This window comes from Empidonax traillii, unplaced genomic scaffold (assembly GCF_003031625.1).
Source record: "Empidonax traillii isolate 1590-97213 ecotype Southwest subspecies unplaced genomic scaffold, ASM303162v1 scaffold502:size815047, whole genome shotgun sequence".
Taxonomy (NCBI): domain Eukaryota; kingdom Metazoa; phylum Chordata; class Aves; order Passeriformes; family Tyrannidae; genus Empidonax; species Empidonax traillii.
Genome location: NW_020955695.1, coordinates 413,689 through 438,851, shown reverse-complemented (window position 1 = coordinate 438,851; position 25,163 = coordinate 413,689). Strand labels below are relative to the sequence as shown.

Sequence of the window (25,163 nt, the reverse complement as noted above, 5' to 3'; positions counted from 1 at the left end):
ATTCCAGCAGAAAACTCATTCTTGTTCCCCTTGGGAGCTCTGACTCCTGCTGCGGAGAGCTCAGTGGCAATTCTGAAATAAATCATGGCTTCAGTCACCGTTTATCACAGCTCACAATGATGCACAGGCTGTTCCTGAAGCAATCCAGCTGGATTTCAGCTCAGCTAGCCTAGTCCTGTCACATGTCCTCTTCAGAACTCTGATCTTGCACATGTACCTCTGAAAACGCAGCTTTTCAAAACAGTTGCTCTTCACGCAGATGAAAGGAAAGATGAAATGATCGTGCTTGTTCTCCCCTTCCTCTTTCATGCTCTTTCACAATTCTTGTTCTTCAGGATCCCAAGATCCCACAATATTAATCCAGAATCCTTTCACTTTTGTAACAGCCTCTTCAACTCCTCCTACCACAGCCCTGCAATGAAAAATATCCCCTGTCCCTGGAAAAGCAGCTCCCCCTTATTACCTTGGCTGCACAGATTGCCAAGCTGCAGAGCTTTAACCCCACAGCCATATCCAAGGCTTTACTTTTACCCACAGGGCTTCTGAAGGCCCTAGTGCCTCAGATGTAATTTAAAGCCAGACCTGACCCTGGGTTGTGATTTCCAACAGTGTTACTGATATTTCACATCTCTAATTCTGGGGGGAAAAAAAGCCCTCATACAACAAAACCCACAAACCAACAAATTCTAGAGGACAACAAAAGTCAGAGAGGCTAGAAAGAAAATCTTTATCTGGATTTCGGGGCTGTCTCATTACTATTCTTGCTTGGGCAAAATCCATCTACCTGTAAACAGTGCCTCAAAGGTAACCTGGTCAAAAATGGACTTGCAGGCTCCCTCCCTATCCCAAGAAATTCATTCAGATTAAGACATATATCCAGATTTATGTTTTAGCACTCTTAGAAAGGAGAAGCTGTATCACCAGGAGGCAGTCACCTGACAAACAGAGGGAATAATATCTTTCAATGTACAAGCTAAACTGCAAAGCACTTGGATATTACAGTAAGAGAGACTGAATTACCACTTAGAGCAGTTGGGCCACTTATTAGCCTTCTAGTAAGATTCCATTTAAAATTTAAGCAATCCAAAACAGATTAAAATGAAGCCAAACACCTGTGATTTTGTAGCAGGAAGGTCTCAGACACTACCTTTATTCCAGGCAAGTCATGAAGCAGGGTAACAGGAAAGGGGGGACTTTTATCACTTCTGAGACACTTCAGACCAACCAGGCACTACCAACAACTGCCCAAGGTTAAATTTTGGTATGAAGCATTATCACCAGGCAGGTGCAGCTGTATGCTGGCCAACACTGTCCCAGTTCCACCAAGTCTCCAGTGGTCAAGCCGAAAAAGAGACAAAGCAACTCCAGGTCCACACGACACATCAGACGAGTCACCTCTCAACCTTCCCAAAAGCCTCCCATACACCACTCTTCACGCTCCTACAGCGAGCTGGACATACTCAACAGGACACCCAGCCTTTCCTGAGCCTTGATTCTCCTCTGCTGCACTGCTTGGCCAGGCCAAGGGCACAGTGAACTCCTGCTGTGTTTCCACCAGCTGCCCAAGGAGGTTCCTGAAGCAACCAGATGGATGCCATGGGCTATGCTGAGCCAGAGGAGAGACCGGGGCCATCTTCACCAGCTGTGTTCACGTTCAGCGACTTCGAGAAGCAGATCTCAGAGCAATGACCTGGACTCTGCAGAGCCTCCAAAACACACAGCAGGCAGAAAGCAGTGTTACCCCTGCTTCCTATTGCCCAGGAACCCTCCAACGCAAGGCAACTGTGGGAGCAAAAGCTGGGAAGTGCTCTACAGGAAGAGTGAAGAGCTTTTGGTAAACCAGGCAGGAAATGACCCGGCCTTTGTCCTGCCAAGTGAACAATGCTTCCATTTCCAACAGCCAAGCTGCTTCCCAGATTCATGCAAGGGCTATCCAGAAGCCACATGGCATGAGCTGTGCTGGGCACTGAATTACAGTGGGTGACAGCAGCCCAGACTCACAGAGCTGATCAGCAATCCAGCACCGGGAATGAGTGTCTGGTGAGCCTCAGATCTCAAATACCACAGTGTCTCTTTCAGGAAAACAATCAACATCAATGAGACACCCCTCCCAGTGAGAAGCCCACCTCACCACCATGGTCTCAGCACCCCAGATGTTGCCTGGGCTGCACTGCTCCTTGACAATTCCGTAACCAGTACCCAGAGCTCACAGACAAAGTCAGTCACCCAGTGTAACGCAGAAGAGCTGCAATGGCAATTCATTTCCTTCTTGAACCCCCCCTTCCTCATTGCCAGCCCCCCCTGATTTCAGGTAAGGTCAGCAGATGCTCCAGAAGAACAGGACAAAGCTTTGGCACCATTGCAGTCCATCACAGGCAGCACATGCGCCAACCTTTCGCCATGACAAACAGAAAAGGGGACGGGAGGGAGAGTGGAGGTAGGTCAAAATAGGGATAGCTGGCAGTAAAGTTATAAAGCAGCTCATCACATACAGCTACGTCCTAAAGACTGGCTTGGTTTTCCTTGGACCACTAGGACTTGTTTAACAGAGCAAATGCTAGGATTCTGGGAGATTTCTGTTGCAATGAATTTGTAGGTAGTGCTGCTGTTTCTAACACAGACCACTGCATCGAAAGCTGGACTTGGAGAAGCCATTCACCTCTGGCCTCAAGGGAGAGGGAGCTGCGGTAACTTTGTGAGCTGAGGATGAAATAAACAATGCCCAATTATCATATGATTCAAAGGATGGGAGCCTGCAGAGCAAGGGGGTCTTGGAGGCAGCTCAGAGAGCACAACTCCACTGCTAGCACACATCTGTCTTCTCTTTCTTAAGCTCAAAGAAGTTCCCATACATTTGGAATAGCCTGCCAGTAAGGGACTAGTCCTCAATTTTTTTGATTACAGGGAGGAGGTTTGCTGGTCCGCACTCAGACACTGCACAGCTGAACCCCACCCTGAGCCACTGAGTGCCACCTACAGCACTCCAGTTCTAACAGATGGGAACTGAAAAGCCTTTTCTCAGTTCTGATCCTTTTGGGGCTACACAATATCCTCTGATGGCCAGGAAAAAGGCAAGACAAAACCATACCTTCTCCATGTTTTACTGCTCAAAGCTACCCTCTCAGTAACTCCTTCGTTCCCATTCAATTTACATGCTGGGAACCCAAATGTGTGGTCCACAGGCACAGCAGTCACTTTCAGTTACACATTCTGCCAGCAGATGCCATGGTTTCAAAGCAGTGAGCAGAATTTAACCTAAAGCACAAACTGTGCATCCCAGATCCGCAGGAACTGTTAAACAAGGCACAAAAGACCAGTTCACTGGGAAAAGAGATAGGAGATGGGAGAAGGAACCTAAAAGGAACCGATACCTTAAGGTAAAATCAAAATGAAAGCTCTTTTTCCTTATCAGGAAGCAACCAAAGAAAAAGATAAATGCGTTATTATACTTACAACAAAGTGATGCATTCATTTAGATAGTGCTAACGGAGACACAATTTCTGTGTTGTTTTTCACAATACCCTCCCCTAAGCTGCTGCCAATGAGAGAGACAGGCATTTCTAAAGGAAGGCACGCCAGGAGAAAACAGCCCATGCTCCATGGGAGAGCCTGCTCCTCTGACTCACTCTGGTTTGCTCATGGGGTACTGACCTGAACGCAGCAGTTATTTTAAAGCAGACACACAGAGACAGTGAGAGATTGCCAATTGTGCCAGTCTGACTACAAGTCTCAGCCACCTCTCTTCTCAATAGCCTTCTGCAAGGTTTGAACCTGACTTAAACCTATCAACAGCTCCAGGCATGGCACCAGCGTCCAAAGGATGTAAAATCCAAATGGATCAGACCAGCCTGCCAAAGCCGTCACACACACTGCTGGGAGGAGTAAGGGCACGTGTTGCTCAAGTACATTTCAGATGCTTTTCAACAAAGTACTGAATTGATCTTTATGGGCACATTAGAAACTCAAAATTATTAAATGTGTTGTTAATGACAAAAACGAATCTGCAACAGAATGGAGGAGGCAGTGGAAACCAGTGTAGAACCCAGCAACCGCAGGGTGCAGAGAAAGAACAAGGCTGCCCTGAGAAGGGGTTCACACTGCACTAGGAGTGTCTGATCTCCCTGCTGGTAACTAGGCTAAGTCTTCACACCAAAAACAAAATGGAAAATTGAAGACAAGAACTTCAAGTACCCTGTGGCTCTTCAAATTTCATTCTTGTTATCACATAAATTTTACAGAAGTTCACAAATACATGAAGAGACTGGACTAGTCTCTTTTACTGGACTAGTCAGTCTGGAAATATTTTCCCTAGGAAAATATGTAGAATGGGCAGAATTTTCCTGAATCATTTGTGCAAAGATAAGATACAGATACAGGAATAGAAAAACAATATAAAATAAGAATTTCCAAAAAGAGGGAAAAAAGTGACTCTATCCACACTTTTAATCCATCACAATTCTTAAGTGAAGGAGACACCAATGAGGGATGTTAATGGACCAAAAATGAAAAATCAAATAGAAGTAATTAACAGTTAACACCATCCATGCCTCATAGGAAATTGCTAGTCCCTAACTGAGGAAAATCACATGAGCTGAGTGTTTGTCCTACTCTTGGATATTATTAGGATGTGAGTTGGAATCTATTATTCTGTCTGTCCCTTGATAACAATGCTTCTCTACCCTTCAGTGACAGTTATGCCTCTTCCTGGACCCTGGCCACGTGAGGTTCTACATACTCCTGCTCTTGCTTTCAGACTCTGATTCTCCCTCCTGCAGGCTGCTTATCCCTTAAGAGAAGCTGAGATAAAATGGGGTCAATGTCAGTCCTCCCCAGAAGGAGTCCTGGTAGCCTGCAACTGCCAATCAACAAGGATTTTGTCTCTTCTGTGAGAAGCTCTGCTACTTACACTCCAAAAAAAAAAAAAAAGGGTTTCAGGTCCATCAACACCGATGTAAAAAGGTTAGATCTCATGGGAGATACTTTGAGGGGGAATGCTGAGGTCCAGTCTTACACACCTAAGGTCTCTGTGGTAAGAGATTTCTAGAACCTAAGTAGATATAATCTGTCTGCCCCCATCCTCTTTAGTCCCCACTTCCCCAAACCTCTCATATCTTCAAGAAAATCACTGCACTTGAAGTAACCCCACTGTTGTAGATTCACTAAGCGGGGCACATCACTGGGTGCAGGCTACCATAAGGCTCCCAATGGTTTTGCCATTTGGAGTGATCTTAAGACTGCTGGTACATGGGATGAGAAAAGCACTCTGCTTTCAACCAGCTGCTCACCCTGGGAGCCAGTATGACAGCAGTGACATACCTTTTCTGTTTGTATGTCAGCATGGCTTCAGCAATGGGCAACTGGTGTGCACAGTTTGCCCCTGCTATGTACTGCGTTATCCGCGAGACGACATCGGGCGCCTCTGGAACTGCAAGAGAACAACAAAGCAAAGCTTTTAAGTGACTTTTCAGACCATCACCACCACTGTCCTCCCATCTGCTGATGGTACCCCGCCATCTGCATTTGAACTGCATCTCCCACAGGAAGCTCTGGTTACTCCAGAGCACAGCAAAGCTGTCCAACCGAAAGCAAACATCCTACGGGAGCACTAAGGTGAAAACACTGGGAAGGAACACCAAGTACATAAGTACAGACATCTGCACACAGCATTACTGACTGAAGTGTCGTGGGTATTTTATAGTGGTTAAAAGCTTTTCTTTGAAAACATGTACCTGCCTGGAGTCAGATTAAGGTTTTTTCACACCTTGACTGCAGGTAATCTGCTGAAAAAGTGCCTGGTCACCTCTCCCAGGTGAGCTGCTCTGCTCACACCAGCATTCAGTGACCTGAATTCCTAATGACCTCATGGCCCTGCTGAGTTAACTGAAAAAACTGAGAGACTGCAAGGATAGGAAGAGCATAAAGATCACATCTATGGCAGAAAATATACTCCAGAGAGGTGAGACTGTGCTTGATTCGAGTTGACAGGAAGATATTTCCTAAACACATTCCATATTTCTTCGGTTTCAGACAAAGAGCCTCAATGGGAGATCACAGGAATGCAAGTGACCTTTACCAGGCACTTCCATACCTTATAAATGGGCATTTTAACCCAGACTCTTTGTATTTGAACAGTGAACTGATAAGAGCTACAGTTCTCTGCCAGCTCTTCTTATGCCATCACATCTGTTCCCACTGCACAGATGAAAACGCAGAACGTACAAGATCCGGACTGCACAGAAATGCAAAAATAAATAAGGGTTGCAGCATACAACCAGTATATGACATCTCACTAAGGAACAGCTATGGCTCTCGGGCTGGATTTCTACAGTATTATGAAGCATTCCTAACCCAGACACAAAAATTGAGTCTGTACTGACATTTGTCTGCATTTTCAAGTGCAGTAAGGAATTAAAAGAAACCTGTTCCATACACCTGTTCTTCCGTAAGTTTAGAATCAAGGAAATGTGTAGACTGTGTTTCTAGTCCAGTCTCCTGCTCAAGCAGGACTAACTTCACCTTCAGAACAGGCTGCCCAGAGCCTTGTCCAGCCACCTTCCCATCTGCTAAAAAAAGCAGATTTACCCATGAAGAAGTCTCTCTCTCTTTTCCTCTCATGGCTAGAGGACTTCCAGGAGCATCCTGGAAGTCTCAGGCACTGCAATTCCAACAGGGGGAGCCACACTGCAACCTCCCCACACTCACGGTGCTCCACAAACTCCAAAGTTTTTTCCTTCTAGTGAAATTTCTGTATGGGCTATGCTGCCATGACAGCATCAAATCTCAAGCTCTGATGTAACCCTAAATGTCAGATGCAAATCCTCCTCTCTCCTGTTTCTTTCCATTCTTGAAGAAATTGATGAAAAAACTCTAATATTTTAAGCAAATGAATAGTTCAACATACAGTAAGGCTTTAACCTGGCCTAGAACAGTCTCAGATGAGAACAGGAACTTGTTGATCTGACCTAGGGCAGCTCCCACTTGTTACTATAACGGTTAAAGAACAAAATTCTTTAACAAGAAAGGTCCTGCCAGCAGACTTCAGACCATTCTCACACACAGCTAAGAGAGGTTAATCTTCCCAAAGTTTCCAGTTTTCCAAATCTTTTAGGCTGTACAGTTGCTGAAGGAAAGCAATGTACTGAACTTGGCAGTGAGATGTCTGCATCAAAGAACAAAGCCGAGAGCCAGGTAAGAACAGCACGACTCAGAGGCAGCTAGTCAGTGCCTCTGGGAACCAACAACTCTTTGCAAACCACCACGTGAAGGGGCTTACAAAGGTCAGCATCTGAAATGGGAATGTGGTGAAGTGAGGAGAAAAGAGGAACAAAATCATTTATCTGCTTCCTCTTGTATTTACTTCACCTTCGCTAAAATTACTCATTCAAACTTTTCATCCCACACAGGCCAGACACAGACACATGGTCTTACCAGTGGTCTGTGCTTCAAGTTTGTTGAACAGATCTCTCCAGGCTAGATCTTGGAAGAAGTTGTTGTATCTGTAATCTACAGACCCCAGATACTTGGCCACTGGATGAGAGCCTAAGGAAGAAAGGAAAACAGGACAGTTGTTCTTCTCAGCACTTCACACAAGCATGATTTTTATCTGTAAGGAATTAAACTCCAAAATCAAAATTACACTAGACATCTCAGAAATAAACTTCTTCAATTATAACCAAGTAATTAAGTCCAGCTTATCTCTACAAGAGCATGCAAACAGACTTCCCAGCAGAGACTGCTTCAACACACTGATATCCTTCAGTTGACACTTCCCCCTTCACCTCAACAAATTAAATTTTAGAAGGCCAAAGAAAACGGGACTGGGAAACTGCTGAGGAAATAAATGATGTGGAAGACACAGAGGCTCTATGACTCTGCTTCTCAGTCTCTCAGCTTTGCAAGGGGCTTTCCCAACCAGCCCTTCCTGCCCATAGACTGCACCACACACATCGTGGCCAGGTCACCTCTGCCAGGAGGAGCCAGACCTCTTCTTCCCAACACCATTCACACACCACAGGTGTTTTGCAATACTGAGAAGAGGCAATTGTCCTCAGCCAGGAGAAACAACCCAGGGAGACTTATTTAATTGGTGGAGAAGGGCTAGAAGCTCAATAAATACGCTGCAATTAAAGACAGAAGACAGAGTCCAAGGATTACAGTCCCCAGTGAGTGCTGGCATATGCAACAGGTCCCAGCTTGCTCTAGCTAAGCCTTGTGGCTCAGCTCCTCTATGAGCATGGAAAGACCTCCTTGCAGAAGCTCTGCGTGCTCAGCCTCCAGCCTGAAGCCCTGGATGGAGATCTGACTTCATACACTGAGCAGGAGAGGGAAGGCATTTAAGTGACAAACACTGCCCTGGGAGGTGGCAAATTTTCATTTTAGGCCACCTGTGTCCCTAAAACAGACAGCACCCTCTTGCAACTACCTCTCCAATCTCTGACCACCAGAGAAAAGGTGTGCCAGGATCACACTTCCCAGTCACCACATGGCAGTCATGCTCAGCACAAGTCCTGTACATTTACAATCAGCCATGAAGCAGCCTCAGAGTTCCTCCTGATCAGGTTATTTTTATCTTTCCTGCGTACCAAATTCTCACATCTTCCATTCTCACATCTCACACTTCCAGAAGCTGCAACAGTTGAGTCACCAGCTGGTAACTGGTAATCTGACAAATTCTCTCGAGGAGACCCCAGTTGCTTAACTACACTCACTGTGCTCCAGTAAAGACTATGGTGGAAAAAAACCTGCTAATTTCCAAGAAAAAAAAGTGCTAATTTCCACACCTCCAGGAAAGGTTCAAGCAGCAGGTCTCTCTGAGCTCCCCTCATTGTCAATAAAGACTGGGGCCTAAGTCCTTTCCTGGCCCCTCCTGATCATGGCTATTTTCACACCCATCACTGCTTTTGCAGTGAATTTTTATCAAACAGTGCACACAGAACAGCTCTGCACCATGCACTGGAGAAGATTTCCCACATGCTGGGAAAACTCATTGCACATGGTAGATGCAGCTGGAGACAAGTGAAAAACAGGAGGTTTTCCAAGAAGTTCTCCCCATGGAAGCTAAATAACATGTGAAGATAGCCCAAACAACCAAAATAACCCCCAACCCTTTATCTTATTTTACCTGCCCCTTTTCAATTGTTTATACAGTGGTTTGGACACCCAAAGAGTCTTCCAGCCATGGAGTCAGTAGCATGAAGCAGGACTGAATCTCCCAGTTGCTTACAGACACTAAGCATGTCTCATTATTAATAAAACCCTGCCATTGCAGAGTGTAGTTATGGATTCAGAAGGTAAAACCACCTTAGGAAAAATTCCAACATCCCTAGTTCAAAAGTATTGACAGCAGCAGAGAAGCTTTTCCTTTAAGACATTTATGGCACAGTCACCATTCTGTCTTTGGTGGTTTTTCAGTTGTCAGAAATGAGAGGTTGCTCCTCAATCACTTTAACGAACTGCCAGAAAGCTGCCCAGAAATAAGCTCTTGATCCGACCAGGAAATACTGCAGACTTCTATGGAAAAGGCCCTGTTAGAGAACTTTCTATATTTAAAGTCCATTTTAAAAGGATTCACAGTTCTGAAACAGTCTCATTCTCAAAGTGCTTTGTTAATTTTTTTCTTTTTTTAATTACAAAGTTTTGTGATTAAAAAGCCAACCCAAACCCACACTAGCTAAACCCTGTGTTTCACTTCCAAAGAAAGAATATTTTCAAATCATTAATGACTGCAGGACAGAAAACTCTTCTTCTGAGGCCAGGAGACAGTCAGCAAGTAAGGATCCAAGTCTCAGTCACACAGATTCTCATTCAAAGCACATCGAACCTTGCAGAAAATATTTTTTTTGTTTTCAGTCCCTAAAGGGCTCTCTCTCCTCTTCCTGCCAACCACTTTGGAAACTAAATGCCTTCCCTTACAGAAGGATCCAACTCTCTTCTGCCTTCTTCATTTAACTTCTGCAAATCCTACCACTGAATTAGCAGCCTAACCCCACTGTTCATGGTGCTGGCCCACCAGCTTCTGATTCCCACAAGAGTTGCCTGGAAGATTGGAAAACACAGAGAAAAAGGCTTTTCAAGTCTTCTGAAGCCTACATCACCCAAGTGCTCTGTTCACACAAGCCAAGACTTGGACTAGACCAGCTCCTGGTCTCACACCCTTACCACACACCAGCCCTGCCCAGAGGTCCCTGCCCACAGCACTGGTGCCTGCCTGGCTTCCCAGGCACTGCCACGACAACATTCCTCACGTTTCTGACTAGGACAAGACCCTTAATGCTGTTATCAGTCCACTCTATTTCCTTCAACACAGGCAACTGAAGCTGGGTAACCTTCCAGCCAGGCAGGCTCGCTGAGCTGCTTAAAGAGCAGAGATAAGGTGTGGGAAAATTGAGGGAAAAACCTGAGGAGAACAGCAGGTTAAGGAAAGGGCAAAAGATGCACATAATTTGAATAACTAAAATTCTCAGCAGTTTCAGAGCCTTTAAAAAAATTTTCAACCCCTTCACCATTGACACTTTTTGGAGTCAGGCTCACGGAGGCCAGAACAGTCATCGCTTTGGGAAACATGGTGCCCAATGAATTTAACATTTTGGCCAGGGAAAGAGCTTCTAGGACATTATTCTGTGCATTTACTGTACTGTGATTAAAAGATACATAAGAATCTCCCTGTATGGAGAAGAAGTGCTTAACCCCTTGCTTCAAATGAAAGGTTTACAAGCAGACTTTGGCATCAAGAACATAAAGATGAAATTCACTCACGCAAGAGCAGCAACACCAGCATTACACAATAATACAACAGTCTGCCTCATTTAACACCCATATACCTATAGCCAAAGCTTCTAGAAATGCTTCTCCTGAGGGAACAAAGCACATTTAACCCATTCATCTTTCTATGAAGAAAATCTGTTCCTTATTTACCTAGAGGGATGATCAAAAATCTCATGTAGCCGAGCCAGTCGGGAGTTTTGTGAGACAGTTGCTCTACAAAGAGCCTCAACACAGCACTGAGGTAATTCTGGGCTCCTGCCACTGCAATTTTAATTGGGTTTGGAGGCTGTGAATTGCAGTTACAGCTAGACAGAAAAAGAGGAAATATATTTGTAATTGTGCTTTCAACCACATATTTCAGACCAAGTAAGGAAAAAAAAAAAAAGGTTAATGACAACTATGGCAGAAGAGAGTTCCTTCAATACAAAAGGCAATATCACAATGATAATCAGCAGCTCAAAACATTATTAAGAAAATACAACATTTCTTCAGTAGTTTTTTAATTGGTCTCCTTGCTTCTTCTTTCACACATTTTGATCGTCTAAAGGGCTGGACTCAACTACCTAGGTTAGGATGTCCCTACTGCTACTAACTGCTGGGTCAGAGAACACCCTCAGGTACCCACAGCCATCACTATATGACTAAGGAGTGCCTTGAGGAAATAATCTTGGAATTACTTGGAGGAGGAAGCAAGAACTATTTTAAAAACACTTATTAGTTTTTCATGTTTTACTGCTGCATGTGTCTGACCTATGAGGCAGCCTCCAAAGCACAACCTTTTATGATCACTGGTGTGGGTGAGTTGCATCCCCGCACACATGGCAGAACAGGAACAACTTCGCAGGGTTGGTGAGAGTTGAAGAGCCACATAATTCTGACCTCAGGAGAGCAGGTTGGAAGAAGTATGGAAAAGCAGGAGTTTCATCCAGTAGTTGAGAAATAAAATCCCTGGGGCTCAGGAACCGAGGGGCTTTTAGAGCTGAGACAAACAACACAAGCAAGGTGAGAACTTACTATCTCTGTATCCTGGAGACAATAGTGCTGAAAGCTGCCTGAATATCAGCGGAGGAGCATGTACAGACCACTGGCAATGTGTGCTTTTGCAAGACATCTGATAGGTACTGAGGAGAGAACAGAACATTTTATAGTCCTTTTATTGGTACAGTTTGCCACAAGAAGAAAATGTGCCTTGCCCAACCTCCTGGGTCTTCTCATACCCAAACTTGGGCACTCTCCCCGTGTCTGATTTGTAAGTGATATGGCTGTTTCTCAAACACCTCATCCTTGTGCAGCAGCCAAAGGAAAGCTTTTCCTCTAGAAAAATGCAAACACCTTCTTGACAGACACCAAGAGCATATCCCAAACATGGCAACAACAACTCTAGAACAGCACAGTTTTTATGGCCACAGAGGGCAGGGCACCAGCAGAAGGCTGTTCACCTAGCAGACAGCACTGGGTAAGAGCAGTTACTGTCTGCCTGCCTGCTTCTAGAACTGCAGTTGCATCTCTCCCGGATTTCAAAAGGATTTAAACAAATGCAGTGTTCTGCCCACCTCTGAGCACTGAAAAAAGAGATGGGTGCTACCAACATACATGTTCCCCATGAGGGACTGTTTCCCCTCCATGCAGCTAACAGGGAACAATATCAACTTGGGGTACACATGGACATTATTATGGCACTTGGCAATTATCTCACACTTTCAAATTCTGTACTACTAATCTGTACAACACAGCCAATGCTAAGTGCATGTCACCTGACACCGCAGGCACAAGCTGCCAGACCCACTGGAAGATGACCTACAATGCTTCCTGTTCATCTCTAGAAGGCATTTCTCTGTCTTCCAAGTATAGAGAAACTGTAACTAGTAGCTCAGCTGGTATTTTTGCTCTCTCACACATTGAGACCCTAGTACTTCCAGAAGCAGAAAGCCAAACCAGACAATGTAACTCCAAGTGCCTGGCACAAGTTCTCCAGGCTACAGTCACCCAGCACATGTTTATTGGTCCTCATCCATGCATAATTTATTGCTTTCTCAGAATAAGGTTCCAAAAGGAGAAAAATGTGTTCCAAACCCGTAACAAATCACCCCTTGTTGCCAGTAAAAAAAATGTACTGTTCAGGGTTCTACTTAACAAAACTATTGTTCAGAAAGGACAGGGTGACATACCTGCAAGTCAGGAATCATGAGTGCATGTGCACAGCTACAGAGCTGACCCAAAATATTTTCTCCTGTGTTCACCACCTGCGTTTAGAAATCTCAGCCTAAACCACAGGTCAGACCTCCCTGCTGCTTTTGCTCCATTATCCCACACTTCAGAAGCAGGATTTTAAGGTCGAGCCGCTCCCAGTGTGCCGCTAACCAGGAGGAATGGCATTTTACAGAAGAGAAAACACCTCTGTGGAAACATTCAGGTGGCATAAACTTTACAAGACCCACAGCATCTCCTGGTCAAATGGAATCCAACCTGTAGGCACTAAGCACTCAGCAGGCTGCCAGCCCCCACGCACCACCACTGCTCTTCCAACCAAGCAACAGAACCTACTTGGTTAGTGGTAGAGCTCAAGGCCTGTCCATTCCTGAGGAGGAACAGCGCAGGAGAACTGTGCTTCAGGTAACGCCTCCTGCCTTTACCTGGCCTTGCCAGTCAGATGTATTGACAAGAATTATGTTTTCTGGCAGCTGGTCGTCGGAAACCAGGATGTGATTTAGTTGATCATACACTGTTTTCCTGGGGATCTGGAAATAAAGACATGGAGAAGAGAACAGTAGAAGATGTCACCTCTGACCATCAAGCCACTCTAGTTCTTGCAACTCATGAGAGGTGGCTGTGCATGGCTGACCAGTCACCCCATCAGCAAAGGCACACTAGAGGCACATTACTACTTCTGCCACGCACTTTTACTAACATCACTTTATACCAACTAATAGTAGCCCAACAATTTAGGATGCATAGAAGCCAGGAACAGTCTCCTTCAAGGAGGGAAATAAGTGAGTCCTGCAAGCTAATAAAAGCATGGCACATATGCTGTGCACAAGTCAGTCCCCTACTGCAATCCCTAGCAATCTGCCTTAGTTCAAAGGAGTAATTCCTCAACACATCCCTATTCATTTCTCATTCTAACAATCTGTTCCAGTGTTTTCAGTTTATGGCTGGCTGACAAAACAACAAGCTGGCAAATCCCAGCAGATTGGATGGAAGATGCAGTTTTAGCCAAGACATAAATTCCCTCCTTCCTGAAGCTATAGGGCCCAGTTCCTTTCCAGCAGGGACAGAACTCAGAACAGAAGGAAAAGGACCACAGGAGACAGTAGGAAAAGAGGAAAAGCTATGGGTGGCTGGAGAGACAGCAATCTTTTTCACACCTGTAAGTGGTGGCGGGTATCTGGAGAGCGCTCATTGTCCAGGCTGTTGGCTCTCTCGTTCTGTGGCCTCACTGGCTGCCTCTCCTTCAGAGATGTGCTTCTTCCCCGACGCCCCGTCTGCTTCCCTTCAGACCTGCTGGAGAGATGTGCTTACATTCCAGAGCTGGCTTGTATCTGAGTGAGACCCACCTCCCAAATCCCTAATCTCCCAGTCTGGCAATCTCAATAATGTGAGGGAAGGCACTGGGGAATTGTGGACGTAGATCTGAGTTAGCCTGAGACCTGTTAGTTCTGCTTCTGGTAGTGCATGGTTCAGCTACAAAGCACATTCCCAGAAGTCCCAGGAAGACTCCCACAGCCCATGCTTAGACCCACACCACTGCTCTGCTATTGCTACGCCAGCATAACAGGATCCAGCCATGATAACTGCAATCACACACAGAAATACCTCCAAAAGAATATCTATTTACTTGCAAACCAGAGAAACTATACAGTTGGATTGCTGACGCCCACATTCACTATCCTATTTGGGAAGGTTTAAAGGTTAGACTTGACAACCAGCTTTCAGGCCCAAATCAGCATCAGATATTGACTCAGCAACAGTATCTTTAAGAAAGCAGCTCCAGAGTTCTATAAAATTTCCTTGGTCATGGAGCAGGTACAACACAGGAGACTGAAGCACTCTCAGAGCAGTGCTGCCCTTCAGGGTTCTGAGCACTCATTTACCAAGTGCTCAAGACCCATCATTCAAATGCCCAAACACAAGGAGGGTGTCCCTGCAGTCAACGGCATCATGACCCAGTCCTAGCAGGCTGTCCCTGGCTTCCTGAGCAGCCCTGCAGCAGGCACAATGCCGACCCCCCTCCCTGTACCTGGTGGACGGGATGATGAGGGACTCTGTCTTAGTGATCTTCCCACTGGGTGGGAGCTTCTCGACAAACACATCTGGTGTGGGCAGTTCAGCCTCCTGGACCTCAGCTTGCTGGTTAGACTCCTGCAAAAACACAGGGAACAGAGTTACCAGGAACAAACCCTCCCCTCTTCTCACCTGGAGAGCTTTGCTCTGGCTGGGGCACATTGAGCCTGCCTCCTCCAGGCACGCCACTCACTGCCAAAGGGGAGGAGCCAACACTGGTTATCTGGGGTTACCAGTTCCCAGCTCTGCCTCACAAGGGAGCTCGAGGTAGGAAAGGTAGGATGCTATTTGGAACAGGCACTCTCCCAGCTAAAAGCCAGGGACATGACTCCTCACGCAATGCAGATTAATTCAGCTTACTCAAATGAAGTATCAGAGAGAGAGAAAGACATGGGATAAATGTTACACACCTCATGCCCCCAGCAGAGCAACCTGAGCTTTGGGATTTTTACTCCAGGACCAGGCTTGATTTCTGCTAATTCAGCTTGAGGTAATACTTCTGTCTAACAGAATGCAACGGGCCTGAGAACTCTTTTCAGGACAGTACACATACTCAGTGGCATACTTTGGGCCAGCCTTCCTCAGACTAAAAGAAAGGCTGTTTGAACAGAAGGCCATGTAGAGCATTTCAGCTGCAAAGAGCTGAAACACAAGAACCTCCAACAACTAAGGTCAGGAGGAGAGCTCAGTGTTATCTTTGCTGCAGCTGATGTTACCCATGGAACCTGTGTAGCATGTGCATCCATATGGACAGACAGAAACATGGCACAGCTGACACCCAAACTGACAGGAGGAACATCAACAAATGCATTTTCAACTTACGTAAGGGACAGTGTCAGAAATACTGTCTCCTGTATGTTTGGTTCCAAGATTCTTTGTCTTTTCAGGCACTTCTACCTGCTTGAGAGGAGAAAAATCATCAGGAGGTTTAGCACTAGCACGGTTTCCAGCCACACTCTCTGGATCAGGCTGTTCAAAAGATACACTCCTCTGTTTAAACATGGCACAGCCCTGCAGGATGACCAGGAGTGCTTCCTGGTCCCACCAGGACCAAATATATTAGTGTGGGATGTGGCCGAGCTCATGCACAATACACAGCAGAGGCAAGGAAGTGCCCTGGAATGGGACTGACCCTTTATGCAGCCAATATACCCATCCATGAGGGGATGGAGAAAGGGCTGAGCTGCCCCTCAGTGTTCACTCTCAGCCACCATGAAAAATATGCCAACAACATAAGTAAGGTAAAACCTCCTCCAAACAGTGCCAAAAAGTCCCTAAAACTCCCAGGCAACATCTCTCACTCTGTCAGTCATTTCAAGCACCTGAGAATCTGAAACTACTCATACCATTAGCAAGTATTTAATACATAACCTGAAGATGTATCCTTAAGTTAATACAGTATATGCATTAAAAAAGAAAACAAAACAACCCAAACCAACCAACCCAAAAACCACCCTGACCCCACAAAGAAAACCAACAATCAAACATGTTTTCTAAGCAGAAAATTCATATCTCTGCATCCAAGTCTTTGGAGGAGGTCAGAGAGGGTGCTTTAATTTACACACGCAAATGGAGTTAGTGTAGATCTGCTATATTACCTGCAGATGGGTAACTCTTGAAATGTGACTTACAGGACTTGATGGCTCTCTCTGGCTCCTGATGCTATGGATGCTACCAATTTCTGTCTGAGAGCTGGAGTGTGACAGTCCTTCAAAATAAGGTCTGAATAAGAAAAGCAAAATGAATTCCTTACTATCAAAAACACCACAGAAGTCTGCAAAGCAACCACACCAGCAGAGCAACATGATTGTTCCCAGGGGGTCCTACTACTCTCCAGTGGTTCCAGTAAAATTTATAGGCTACTTTTAAAAGGAGAGGAAGGTCTCCAGGACAGTAAGAGAAGCCAAAAAGCCCAGGGAACCCTGTCTAGCCCTGACACTGACTGACCATCACACAGTAGATTATTTTTATAAAGCTCCTACTAGGAATGCCTGCATACTCTCACACTACACAGCAAACAGCAGCTTTTGCTTCCATAAGATCCAGGATGGGCATGTGGTCCAGCATATTCCCACAGCAGAACAGAATGCACATTGACCCCACACAAGCATTTGTGTCCTTACTACCCCAAGCACCAGGTGCAAAGTTTCACAATGACCATCTTGTTTCACGTAGCAAACGCTGACTGAACTACACAACATTCCAGACAGGGTCTAGCTCCTGACTGAAATACAGCAACTAGAATTACTGCCTCCCCTCCTACCGTCCCAATACTCTGCTCCGGCAGGTAAGTGACTCTTGGTGCTAATATGCATTTTATTTCCAGCTTGCATCTGGATTTGGCTGTCAGCCCTGGGCTCCAATTACACATTTGCTCAGTAAGATAAGGTAGCACACACACAATCAGATTGTGCTTCCACATAAGAGGCAGCTCATCACACCAGGCTACAAGACTCAATTACAATTTAAGAAACTGATTTTTTTTTTGTTGCAGGAAAAACCTGCCTACAAGCCAACAGCATTTATCACATCCTCTTCAAGATATGAACTCAAGAACTAGACACAGCAAACCAAAAAGTCTCTCCGGGACCAGACACAGTAAGTTCCAATTCCAGCATTATTCCAGTAATCACACAGCCCAGAACAGTTAGCTCCTTGGCTCCAGGGAACAGGATATGAACTCTCAGTGCGTACAGTAAAACTTTTTGCTTGTTTTAAACCACCGCTTACCACAACACATCTATTTTCAAACCCCTTCAAAGTTGGGCCTACCAACTGGTGACATCTCGGGCCAAGCTCCAAACCTTTGTAAGCCACCAGCCCCAAGATTTATCCCTGCTGCTCCACTCTATCCTCAACATCTTCTGGCTCACTGATAGGGAACAAGTCACTCCAGACTCAGAATCTATTCTTAGCCGCCCAACTAGGTTGTTCTACATTAATGAGTATATTAGTACACCTGACAATTAGCCAGCATTTAGCAGGTGCTGTACTGACCAGCTGCAGCAGTCAGCACCCCAATGCTTTGTTTCAGAGCCATCACAACACTGAAGGCCTGAGCATGCAACCACACACCAGTCAGAAGCATGAGTGCAGCTCAAACAGTCTTGTGTCTTCAGTCTTTATTGGGCAGAGATGTGATAGAGAACCCTGTTAGCTCAGGGTTCTGTATCTGCTCAAGACCCCGAGCCAGCGATCCCCAGCTCAGCTCCACAGTGCTGTGATTGACCCACACATCAGTGCCCACAAAATCCCTTTCAGAACAGGCTTGAGTGTATCTACATGTGCTGCAGTCAGTGCCCTTGGGCCCTGAGGAATTCATTTGTTTTCTGCAGTTCTGTTTCATTAATCCTTGCAAAGATGCTCCTTCCACGCAGGGTATTACCAGCCTTTCCAGAAAGACAGTCTGCCTTGCCCATCCCTGACACTCCTTCTGCAGCTTCCAACACCACCATCTTCTGCCTTAGCACACAACTCCTATCTGTTTCTACCACCTCCCCAAAACTCTGCCTGCCTGTCAGCAATTCCTACTCCAGTGCTCAGGTGGCAGGGCAGCAGAACATCTGCAAAGGGAACAAGGAAGAACTGAGACTGAGGAGAAGTCAGACCCCACACACACTACCTCAAGTTCACAAGCAGTCATTCCCATTCTAACAACACACACTAGGGCTCCAATGAGGGGGAAAACCAGAATGGAGGTGTGGGTATGAAAGATCTGATCTGTGCTGACACTGTGCATGGCCTCTCTCTGCCTCAGCATAAGCTGCCTCACACTTACTTTAGCTTTGGCTTTGGAGTGCTCAAGACACTGTCATCATCCTCCATTTCTGGCCCGCTGTCACTGGGGTTCTCTATATCCAGCGTGTCATACAGAAGGTCCAAATCCTCCTCCACCTCTGGAACGTGCTCTGCTGGGTCCTGCTCTGAATCCAGAACCTACACACAGGAACAAAACAGTATCACTGAGCCTGTTAGGAGACAGACCAATCCTACGTCACTTGTACTCTCCCCAGGACTGCAGTACACGGTCCTGGGAGTAAGATTCTATTCCTGGTGCTTGGATATTATATCTGACAGGAACATTAAGTGTATGAGAAATGCTTGTTTTGGATCAAGCTTGTCAGTGCCTTCTTAAGCAGGAGTTTCATATTGGATTAGGCATCCACAAGCAAGCCATTTAACTCTAGGTTATGTCCATTATTCAATCCCATTCTATAAACAATGCTTTAAAAAGGTCACAAAGGAGCCCCAGTTTTCCTAGAACTAGTACAAAATTCCAGTGTTCCCAACAGCGTAACCTGTCTTGGGTTTTACTGAAAAAGCTGCCCTGACAGCTCCTGATTTGATACCCAAAAATGCCCACAGGAGGCGCCTGAAACCTGGACGAGGATCCACTGCCACCCACACACAAGGCACAACAGACACCTCACACTGAACTTTCGTGGTTGCTTCGCACATGCCCCAGAGTAAGCAGGGAGCTGTGCTCAGTTCAGAGCTTGCTTTTGAGTGGCAGCTCTGGATAAAGCAGCAGCTCAGCTGTCTGAGCCCTTAGCTATGGGTGCTGACTCTGCTGAGCTAACTTGGGAAGAACAGCAAAGCCAACAGGACTGTTCGAAAGCACAAGGAAGCACGAGGAGTTACTCACTCTTTCCCACAAGCCACAAAATCAACACGCGGCCGAACAGCCAACTGAGTTGTTAACTGTTCTTATATTAGACACTTAATGTTACACAGGGGTTCTGGATCTGTTTCATCATTTTCAGCTATGACCAAACAGCTGACTCCTGTGGATCTGTGCTCCCTGTCCAAGTTTTACATGCCTTGCCTGGTGGTTCTAGTAAGATGATCAAATAGGCTGGGATTTAACTTCACAAGCAATATACACCATAGACTATTTGCCTTTGAAAGGGTCAAAGATAATTTCAAAGCAGTCTGCAAAACTAATGAGTACACACATGGCTGCCAAAATCTGCTTTTGATAAAACCCGATGTAGAAAATGTTTGCTGACATTTAGAAGCTGGCCCTCAAGCCTCCGTGCAAGGCCAGGGTGTAAGGAAAGGTCACATCCACTGCAGACTTGAAAACAAAATGAAGGAAACTATGGGGAAATGGGAGAGTGTTCCTGAAGACTAAAGCAAGAGGGCAATACAGAAGACAGGAAGGCTTACAGAATGAATTACTTACCTCATCAGACACTTTAAACCTCTTCAGCAATGCCACAACCTTCTGTTTGAAGTTTTGTTGCTGTAAGTTAAAGACACTTTTACATAAATAAAGCATTGAATAAACTGTTTTCTCCCAGTCTGCAAGAAGCCCAGACACACCTCACACTGGTGCTCTAGCTGCTGCTTCAAATCAAACAACTCCTGGCACCACAGGCCACATCTCTGCTCTTCTTACACTGAAATCAGCTTTTCCACACCTATGATAATTTCCTTCCTGCATCACCACAACCTAGGTCCCACTCCACCAAGCAGTATAAGTCTTCTGGCCCTGACAGATGGCACACCACTCTTGGTTGCACACACAGTGGATAACAAATCATTTTATCTGCCAGATCAGCTCCGATACCTGTTTGACAGATTTTTGGCAAACATTTGACTGTCAGTTTTTCTAATTCTTAACAAGAGTGAGGGGCTTGGTGTGGTTTTTTTGTTTGTCTGTTTGGGGTTTTTTTGGGTTTCTTTTAGGAGCTTGCAGTTTATCCTGGCAGATTCATTTATTTGAGTATTTGAGTAGCAGCACTGAAGAAAAGTTGTGGGGCTTGTCCTTAGCTCTCGTCCCCATCATAAAAATGCTTCCCAAGTCATAGCCCCAGATCCTGGACACAGCAAGCACCAAGCCTGAAACAACACGAGCCAAACCACTGCTCTTTCTTTGTGTTTGCTTGCCCCTGAGAGCCCCCTCTTTTGCAGAACAAAACAGCTGAGATTTGCCATGAGCTGCCCAGCCCTTCTCTGCCTGTCAATGACCAACTCAGTATGCACAGTCTGAGGAACAGGAAGATGAGAAGAGCCCAGGTTTGAGTGCTGGTACAGAGCTTTTGAAGTGGCATCCCTGTGTCAGAAGGAAAGGGAGAAGAAAGTGGTTGGTACCAGGTCATTCTTAGGTGAAGAAAGTTGTTCACTTGCTGGCTCTCCTGTAGCTGAAGTTTAGGTGGAACAAATGCCCCAGACTTTTCAAAGACTGCCCTATTTCTGTCCCCAGTGCACCTGTGAGGTCAAGATGTTCTCATCATAGTGAGGGTTTTCCTCTGGCTCAGGACATCAAGCAAAATCATCCATCACACAGACCACCTTGGACCAGCTGGGCAGTCTGTGGAGGGAGGACACAAAATGCAGCAGCTAAGGTGACACGGCAAGAGCTGTTTGATGGCCTGAATGGTTTGACAAGAGATGAGATTTCATTTGGAGCTGCGTTGATGTTAACTTAAGTGGCAGCACCAAACCCAGGTTTGCGCCAGTCACAAACACTGGAGGTTCAGTATCAGTTCACGGATCAGGGCCAGAAAGACTTTCCTATTATGAGCTGGTTCCTTAATAACTAAGTGGTGGATTTTGTCCTGGCTGGTCACTGACACTTCAAAACAATACTAAAGACACCAAGGATATGAACTAGCACACTCCTGGTCTCATGGAAAGGATCTTTATATTGTCAGATTCGGGTTTATTTCAAAGCTTATAAAAACATGATTTCAGAAATAGCCTTGCAGGTGGTACAATGACCTCCAAACTTACTCCTAAGACCAAAACCACACCTAATCCATCCCGGTGATTCTGAGTTATTGTCACCACTGACACGCATGAACGCTTGTGCAAGCAGAAAGCTGCATTATGGACTGGTCATGCACAAGTCCCTGCTCCATACAAGTGCAGCATTGCAGGCACACCTGTGCCTGTGTGAGAAGGTGGATAGCTGCATGCATCTTTCCAAAGCTTCTATATATTTAATATCCAGCTATTTGTTTTGCCTCAGCACCACATGCAACACCTCACTGTTCATCTGTCAAGCTCCAGGCCTTGACTAAGCTGCTTCATTTTGAAACCCTCCTGCTGGCCTCTCCCATGCAGAGCCCAAATAGAAGAGCTTTCCTTCACTTACAGCTGCTTTCAGGACTTACATGGGCATGGATCCTGCACTGGCTTCTTCAATGAGGATAGAAGTTCATACACTTGCATGATATTTGGAGCTCCAGCCAAAGGACACCAAAGACAGCACATGCACGCAACCTTGGATGGTCCCACTCCCTGAACTGGCTGCTTTTCCTGGCTCTTGGCATGCTGCGACAGTGCCCCCAAGCTCTCTGCTGGGCCAGCAGGTCCAGCACTGCTGCTCCCACAAGCCACATGCACTGCATATCCTGGCCAAAGCCCATCAGTGTTAGTATAACTAATTTCCACCGACCCTGGTTATGGACGTCGTTCTTACTATCGATCTCCGCTGCTTCTTGGGCTTCCCCAGCTCGTATTCATCATCATCCAAATCCTGAACAGAAAGAGGATTCCTGTGTTACCTTTGTGATTCTGTGACACATGAGCGTTTAAGCGCTAAAAATGTTCCTTCTATGAAGATGAACCTGCTGCCCTGTCTTGCAGGCATTCAGCTTTTGCCTTAACTGCAATTATGATGGCAGAGGGAAAAGGAAGTGAACCAGGTCTGCAGACACAGGCATAACAGCTCAGAGAGGCAAAACAGCCCTAGTTTTACATTCAGGGAACAAGGACAATCATAACCCCACATTTTGGTGGGTTCCTCTCATGGTACCCTCCAAGAGGTGGAAGGCAGGTGATGCCAGAGTCTGAAGGCAAGTTAGACCCAAACTCAAAAGCATCTCACATCTAACCAGTGGGATCTTCGTAAGGACCCGTTTTGCAAAAAGTATTAAAGACTAAAGACTGCCTCAGACCCCAGTGGCCCTTTAATTACAGCTGGGGATTCAGTTGGGCTCTTTGAATCCAATCACCACTATAGAAACAATAGTCATGCCTTGACAACTAAGCAGAGAAACACAAGGATACTAATGTTTTTGCAAGGGAGATCAAGTCCAAACACGTGAACAGATAAATCACAGCATGGTAGAAGAAATGGATTCTTGTGCAGGCTTCGTCCACTGCAGCTAAACACTTGGTAACAGTCTCACACTGGCATGGTTTAGCTAAAGAAATAGATTTTTAGTTTCAAGCACGAGCTGAGTGTACCTGCTCTAGTGAGCTCACAGAGAGAAACCATGCCCTAAACAGTACCTGGCCCTGCACGGCATCATCACTGGCCTCCTGCTCAGAAGAGAAGCTCTCGTACTCTTCCTCCGAATAGTTGTCTGAAAGGGAAGGAAAGAGGGGAGAGATCCTGTGAAACTCCTTTAAGGTGAGGGCACAGTCTCACCTCAGGAGCAGAAAAGGCCAAGTCACAAATCAAGAAAGGAGGCACACAAGGACAAGATAAACTAGCAGGCATCTACCTGTGCTAGAATCAGTGTGATGGGAACTGTCTGGAGGTAAGGAACAAGGAGAAACACTTCCAGTAAGAAGGAAGGACCAGCACATAGATAAGGCTCCTTGACACACCACCTCCATCTACCCTGGAAAGGACCACCTGGTAGACAGCAGCAAGTAAAGAGGTTTCTCCACAGGGGAAATTACTTTTACCCCATAACATGGGCGTAACTGGCTTAAAGAAGCAAGTAAAACATGAAAGGAGAGCCTAAATCCTTTACTGAAATGACACTTCAGGTGAGCTACTTGGACTCAGGCAACAACACCTGAGCACCTGTGTGAACTACCTTCAACAGTTCACTCTTGTAGCAGTGAGCAGGAGCTGGTGCCACGTAAAAGATGATCACAAGTGGAAACCCAGGGTCTTCCCCACATAGTGCACAACACCATGGATTTACACTCCTTAAACCAGGCCATCTACACTCGTTAAACCAGGCCATCATCCACAGCAAAATACGTTGCAGGTTTGCAGGTCTCATCTAAAGTTAATGAGATTTATTGTAGAATACTGAAAAGAAAAAGAAGATGGAAGAGGAGCTTAAACGTGAATCTCCTGAATACAACACTTATCCAGGTGAGAAGCTATAGAGGTTCTCAACACGCCCACCAGTAATGCTGGCAGAGCGTTGGTGAGAACACAGCTAACCCTTGCTGGATGGCTCAGGCCTGGTGTGGTACGCAGGAGAAGCTTTGACAACTCAATCCCCTACTCCTGTCGCACTCCCTGCTTACACAGCAACTCGTTTGCAAAGTGGGTTTCCTCTGCATTAATCAGTTACAGATACAGCAACTTGTGCAAGCCAGCTCTCATTTGTGCCAGGAAGCATCTAAACCCAGGTGGGGTTTAACTGCAGCTAGTTCCAGAAGACATTGGTCCTCAGAGCATGTGGTTGTAACTCTTACCTGTAGACTTGATTTTCTGGCTGGCCTGCATGGTGCTGTCTTCGTGGTCGATTGGCTGACTGGACAAGGAGAAGATCCAGATTTCTGCTACCTTCACTGCAGCCTCCTTGATGTTGCTGAAAAGGCTCAGAACCTGGCCGCCTTCTGTTGGGTGCTGCATGACCTGGGACAGAAATTAAGCAGTACAAATCTGCATTTAAATGTATTTACACTTGCATCATTTGCATACCACGAGAGTTATTTATGTTAACACAGTTAATCCGCATTTCCAAGAAAAGAAGCAACCCAAGACCCTGCAACTGCAGGAGCCACTTGCAGGCAATACACAATGTTAATTCAGATTATATCTGACCACTAATGAAAGTGATGGAAAGAAAAAGCATTCTGAGCTTAACAGGTGATTAGCTCATCCTTGAAGCCCAGTACTTCACTATCTCATCACTATATATTGGCTTCCAGGGCACAGTACTGATTTGAATTACCAAGTCACCCACCTTATGAACACCTAATTAAGGAACCTAATTTTGTCTTAAAGCCCTGCAAAAGAGCCAGTAAATGCAAAAATTCTTGGAGAGATACAGACATAAAGTGCTTCCTAAAGCAAATGCCTGCTCCAAAGAGCCAGTCCATGAATGTCAGAGGAACTAGTCACCCCAGTATAATGAAGCAGTAGGTCATGAAAAACAAGACAGTGGTGGAGGCAGAGACATCTTGGTGCAGGT

General features: G+C 45.7%; 1 protein-coding gene across 7 annotated transcripts in view; it reads right to left on the bottom strand.

Moving 5' to 3' along the window:
- PACS2 (phosphofurin acidic cluster sorting protein 2) overlaps window positions 1-25,163 on the bottom strand; it is a 73,359-nt gene that overhangs the window by 12,082 nt on the left and 36,114 nt on the right. The window contains exons 5-18 of one of the 7 annotated variants that reach the window (XM_027896557.1): window positions 24,442-24,604; window positions 23,290-23,363; window positions 22,451-22,531; window positions 20,231-20,290; window positions 18,824-18,981; window positions 16,677-16,767; window positions 15,868-15,945; window positions 15,002-15,123; window positions 14,130-14,265; window positions 13,398-13,502; window positions 11,779-11,885; window positions 10,915-11,069; window positions 7,429-7,539; window positions 5,317-5,425 (exon numbers count right to left, since the gene is read on the bottom strand). In XM_027896557.1, the coding sequence (XP_027752358.1) occupies window positions 5,317-5,425; window positions 7,429-7,539; window positions 10,915-11,069; window positions 11,779-11,885; window positions 13,398-13,502; window positions 14,130-14,265; window positions 15,002-15,123; window positions 15,868-15,945; window positions 16,677-16,767; window positions 18,824-18,981; window positions 20,231-20,290; window positions 22,451-22,531; window positions 23,290-23,363; window positions 24,442-24,604 (1,550 nt within the window). The remainder of the gene's footprint in view (window positions 1-5,316; window positions 5,426-7,428; window positions 7,540-10,914; window positions 11,070-11,778; window positions 11,886-13,397; window positions 13,503-14,129; window positions 14,266-15,001; window positions 15,124-15,867; window positions 15,946-16,676; window positions 16,768-18,823; window positions 18,982-20,230; window positions 20,291-22,450; window positions 22,532-23,289; window positions 23,364-24,441; window positions 24,605-25,163) is intronic. The other 6 variants (XM_027896561.1, XM_027896560.1, XM_027896562.1 and 3 more) reach the window with 6 other exon arrangements.